This window comes from Nuphar pumila, chromosome 11 (genome assembly GCF_984573655.1).
Source record: "Nuphar pumila chromosome 11, dmNupPumi1.hap1.1, whole genome shotgun sequence".
NCBI lineage: Eukaryota > Viridiplantae > Streptophyta > Magnoliopsida > Nymphaeales > Nymphaeaceae > Nuphar > Nuphar pumila.
In genome coordinates, this window is record NC_143259.1 from 102,598,080 (window position 1) to 102,602,998 (window position 4,919).

Consider the following 4,919-nt stretch of genomic DNA (forward strand, 5'->3'; position numbering starts at 1 on the left):
ATTAAAATAATTTAAAAAAAATATTAAAAAATAGCTTTGGGTACATCTTGGCACCCATATATCGAGAAAGACATTGATGGATGGCTGGCAGGTTATTGCATGCCCACCATGCAGCAATGCTGCATATAATGTGAAGTCTTTTGACTAAACAATCAATATCGTATCAGGCCATGAAACGATTCAGGTGAATCGGACTGATGGAGCTGAATGGAACTGAATCGGTCAATTTTCAACTAGAAAAAAAAATGGCATGTGTTGAAAATTATTAAAATAATATTTAAAACTATTTGAAATATTTTTAACCATTTTTTTGAAAATTTTAGAACATAAGGTGAATCTGCCTTGTACCATATAGATTTCTAGCCGGTACGAATCGGCCAACTCAGGCCGGTTGCACCGATATTGACAACATTGATCCAGTGGGTTTGATTTAGAAAAAAAAAATGAAATCAAGAAATATGAAAAAACAGATGGTTTCTACTATAGACTATTCTATAGTCGAGTGTAGCCAATTTTTTTCTCATATGCGCTTTAGACAGAGAGAGAGAGAGAGATTTGGATCCTAATCCTCATCCAGTCAAGCAAATGAAAGAAGCGGGTGGGTCCCACAAAGGTTTTGAATCGGACCCAGCATGGCCGATCCGGTAAGAATACAAGCCATTTTCTGCCGCGTAACGATTTAACCCCAGCTGGGGTTAGGCGTCCCCCTACCCGATATAAACCATACCATTTGGGATTCGAACTTGCAATGTGCAACCCAAGGTGACATGCACTAGCTGCTCCTGTCATACAAGCGGAGCCCCCGATTGGTAACTGGCCATCGGATCTCGCCAATATGATGTAGGGATGGCAGTGGACCGGGGGAAAATAGGGCCCCACCCCGCCTCTCCCTGTTTGGACTGTGGATGAAGGACATGAAACGGGGATAGAGGTGAGGATGAAGGTTAAAATCCATCACACGGGGATGGACTTATGCTTTCCCCGCCCCCGCTCCTGTCCGGATCCCCACCTTGCCTCACCCCGCCCCATCTCCAATCCTTTTAAGGGATGACAATAGATTTAGGGGAAACTAGGCTCACCCCCGGTTTGGATTGGGGATGGAGAACATGAAACGGGGATGGAGGTTAAAGTGCATCACTGTACGGGGATGGTGGTTTGGATTTTGAGACGGGGCGGGGGTAGAGACCTTGTCCCCCACCCCTGCCCCGGTCCATTGCCATCCCTAATATGATCATGATGTGTCAACTTCGGATCCGGAGCTTGGGTTTGATGATGGTCTGATAGTTCGAACAGACCCGAGGCTTCGACTCGGCGAGTTGTGTCAGGAATACGGCGTACGATCTTCCGCTGGCTACGCCGTATTGATTGGTCTCTAAACTCCGCAGAAGGGATATTCTTCGAAATCCAACGGCCACACAGAGCTCAATAAAAGATCGCGTGCAGAGTACAAAAAAAGACGGCGATTTTCAGAACAAAGACGCCCTCTGTACTTACACGAAAATTACGATTATACCCTTCTCTGATTTTTCGTAGTCATATTTGTCCCAGGGGAATCTTTCCCTTTGCATTAAATGGGCGATACTAGAAACAAAGTATTAAAAATATATATTAATGAATTGTGGCTTTTAATGGATGGAGGTAATAAATGAAAACGAGGTATATGGGACGTATATTGCAATTTGGGTCTTAGTTAAATGTGGATTGATGAAAGCCATTAATGCAGTTGCAATTTTGGGGACTCAAAAAAGATACAATCTATTAATTTTGGGGCTTTTAAATGAAGGTAAATTTTTATGGTGCTGTCGCCACATTTAATGTGATTAGCTAATGCTAATTAATAATATTAAATATAATTTACATATATTATTAGCATGAAGATGCTTAAAATGTTTGGCCTTCAAGCAATAAATTTAGAGTCCAAATTCTATTGAATCCTATTGCTTACAAGTTTGAAACAATTATTTATTTTGTAAATGAATTAGTTTGAGCTTTGCTTAAGGTTTTGGGTAAAAAAATCTCCTGTTTTCAACTTTTAAAAAATTGTATTTTTTGTAGGTGAGTTTTTTCATGCTTGGCTTGTTTGGATCGGGCTTTTCATGAGCTCAAGCTCGGCTCGGATCGATATAAGAAATGAGCAAAGCTTGATCACTCTCTGTTTAGTTTGTTCGACTAGTTTACCGGCCCTAATTGAATATTCACCTAGTGCTAATAAACTAGTTAAGTCAAACTTGGCTCATCCTTGTGGTGAGTCAAGTCCAGATTGAGCTCATGACAAGACTGAGCTAAATGAGTCAAACTCGAGCTGATTTGTTTTTAAAAAAAACATTTTTTCACAGCTAAAAGCCTAAAATTAATAGAAACTTACAGTAGATGTATTGGCTAAAGGTGGAGGTGGCTTGTTTAGGAAAAAAAAGTTTTGTTTCAAAATGAGAGGCAATAAGATTTTTTCCACTAGAAGCCTATAGATGCCTAATAAAAAATAATTTAAAAATAGAAATAGAAATAGAAATACCATTTTTTTATGACTTTATCCATCCCACTCCGGCTACCACTTGCAACTAGTTTCCGGACTGGGACAATTTCTCAGACGCCAAGAAGAGAGAATGGGTAATAAATATATATTAACCATTTTACTATGATTCAATTAAATAATCACTACAAAAAGGCAATAAAACCAGTCACCCCTAACCATAAGAACAAAAAAATGCATATTTCTATTTGTATTTCTATTTTTAAATTATTTTTTCTGCCAAGTCATTTAGATTACGGAAGAGTTGAGATCTAAGCGGGGCTTCTTGGCTGGGGAGGAGGGCAAGGGCACAAGGGCGTAGCAGCGAGGGCACTTCGGGTTCTCGCCTGAGATGAGGACGTACAGCAGGCAGCTGGGGCACCCCACCGCGAACATCGCACCGGAGGAGGGATCCTCCGTCGCCGTTCCGACCGTCTTATCGCCAGAGGCCAACGATCTTTCCGACGAGGCGGATGACGAGGACGCCGCAGACGGAGAGCTCTCTGGGCGCTTCCGGCCGGCCGCCCGACGCTCGGCCCGCTCTAGCGCGGATCTGACCTTCTCGAGGGTGCAGACGCTCTGGTCGCGGACGGAAGGATAGGTGGAGGGCAGGTTGAGCGTCAGATCGAGGGAGCCGGCGGCGAGGTTCCTGAGTTCACGTTCGAGATCGTCCGGCCTCGCTGACAACGACGACAGAGGGGGGAAGTTGAGGTCGTGGACGGAATTGCTGCTCTCGACGACGACGGGCGTGCTTCTGCGAAGGTAGATCTCGCCGGACTGCAGGGGAATGAAAACCGTGGATTTGTGAACCAGAGAGAGAGAGAGATCCGAAATCTCGGAAATTCGGGAAATAATGAAGAATTGGAGATATTGCGGAAAATTCAGAGATTCTCGCGGAGTTGATTTCTTGAATTTGAAGAAAGCGAAGGGAAAAGGTACTTGATTTCAGCAGTTGGTGATGAAATTGATTTCTGGAATTTGAACAAACTGCTTGAAGTACTTAGCTTTAGAAACTCGTAAATGTAATCAATTTCCGAGATTAAATCCGTAGAGGAATCGATTTCTCAGATTTTCTACAATTTTAGTAACGAAAAAGATATTTTTGTGAATTGGTAAAAAAGGTTTTGTTTGAAAATAAAATGAAAACGAGAAATGATGAAAGCGGACTGCGACGAGACTTCGCAAAATACAGAAACTTACGAAAATTCTTCCGCAAAAAGTAGCGATTTTCAGCTCCTGATATCAGGATGATGAGGAATTAATGCGATTATGGGTCAGTTATCTCTGAAATTCTCCAGAAATACAGGATTTTTCAAATGGAACAGAGGAATCAGGGTCCTCGAAATCAGGAACTTCTATTTCTTTCGGGAAATGTGTTCAAGAAACCGTTCAGAAAAATAACCACATGAATAAAAATAAAAAAAACTAAAAAAATCTCCTGTTGATTCATTGGAACACTTAACTAGGTAAACCATTGAACAATCCATCTTTTACGCAAAATATCCCCTGTTTGATTAAATTCCCAAAATCAGATGAAAAGGATTCCTCTGTTTTCTTCTCTATCAGAAGCGAGAAACGAAGGCAAGAAATTCGAACGAGAGTAAAATGAAAAAAAATGGAGTTTTACCGTCATGTCGAGCCTCTTCTCCCATCCAGAAGGAACCTCCGCACCCAGATCCAATTCTTTCGATCCGATCGGCGAGCAACCCCCGAGCAGATCCCTCGTCACCAGAGGGCCCCCTTCCGCCTTCACCAACTCCTCCTTCCCTCTCTTACTCATAATCTGAAACACGAAGCTCACGTCGGCCGCCATTCAAACGCCCACCGACCTCCTTCTCCTCCAGAAATCGAATGGCCACACACACACACAGAGAGAGAGAGAGACTTGCTTTCAGCGAAGAAGGAGAAGACTGCAACAACGAGAAGAAGGAGATTGAGAAGAGGAAGAAGGAGAGAGAGAGAGAGAGAGAGAGAGAGAGAGAGAAATCCGTTAGGATGAAGAGAGGAGAGGAGAGGAGAATGGCGTGGTGCGTCTTACTACGTCCTTGACTTTGATTTAATGCTCTCCCCTCACCTTCTCTCCAAATGATCAGTTCGGCTTCCTTGTAGTGAAATAACCGATTTGCCCTGATGCGCAGGTGCTCAGTCAAATCTTTCCTCGGCTTCTCCTCCTCGCCAGTCGTCGCGCAATTACTCGGCCTCTCTGTCCGTACTTCGGAGCTAGTCCTGTTGATCGAGGTCACAGCCGTCCAGGTTCTGTTTGGACCGAATTGGGACGTAAGGACAATTTAAGGGTACTAAATGAGCGCAGCTTAGCCAGTAACCAGCTTCAGCTCGAGCTTGCGTCTTCAGCTCGAGCTTGCGTGAGCGCAGATGTGAGACGGGATTAGCATGCTAAACGGGTTTTTCG

At 43.3% G+C, this 4,919-nt stretch overlaps 1 protein-coding gene across 1 annotated transcript; it reads right to left on the minus strand.

Moving 5' to 3' along the window:
- Positions 1 to 2,611: 2,611 nt before the first annotated feature.
- Positions 2,612 to 4,585, minus strand: LOC149822643 (uncharacterized). Its single transcript, XM_089979939.1, has 2 exons — positions 4,137 to 4,585; positions 2,612 to 3,286 (listed from the first exon to the last, which is right to left on the minus strand). The coding sequence occupies exons 1-2, from the start codon at positions 4,320 to 4,322 to the stop codon at positions 2,759 to 2,761; spliced, it is 714 nt and encodes a 237-aa protein (XP_089836065.1). The 5' UTR covers positions 4,323 to 4,585; the 3' UTR covers positions 2,612 to 2,758.
- Between the last annotated feature and the right edge of the window lie 334 nt (positions 4,586 to 4,919).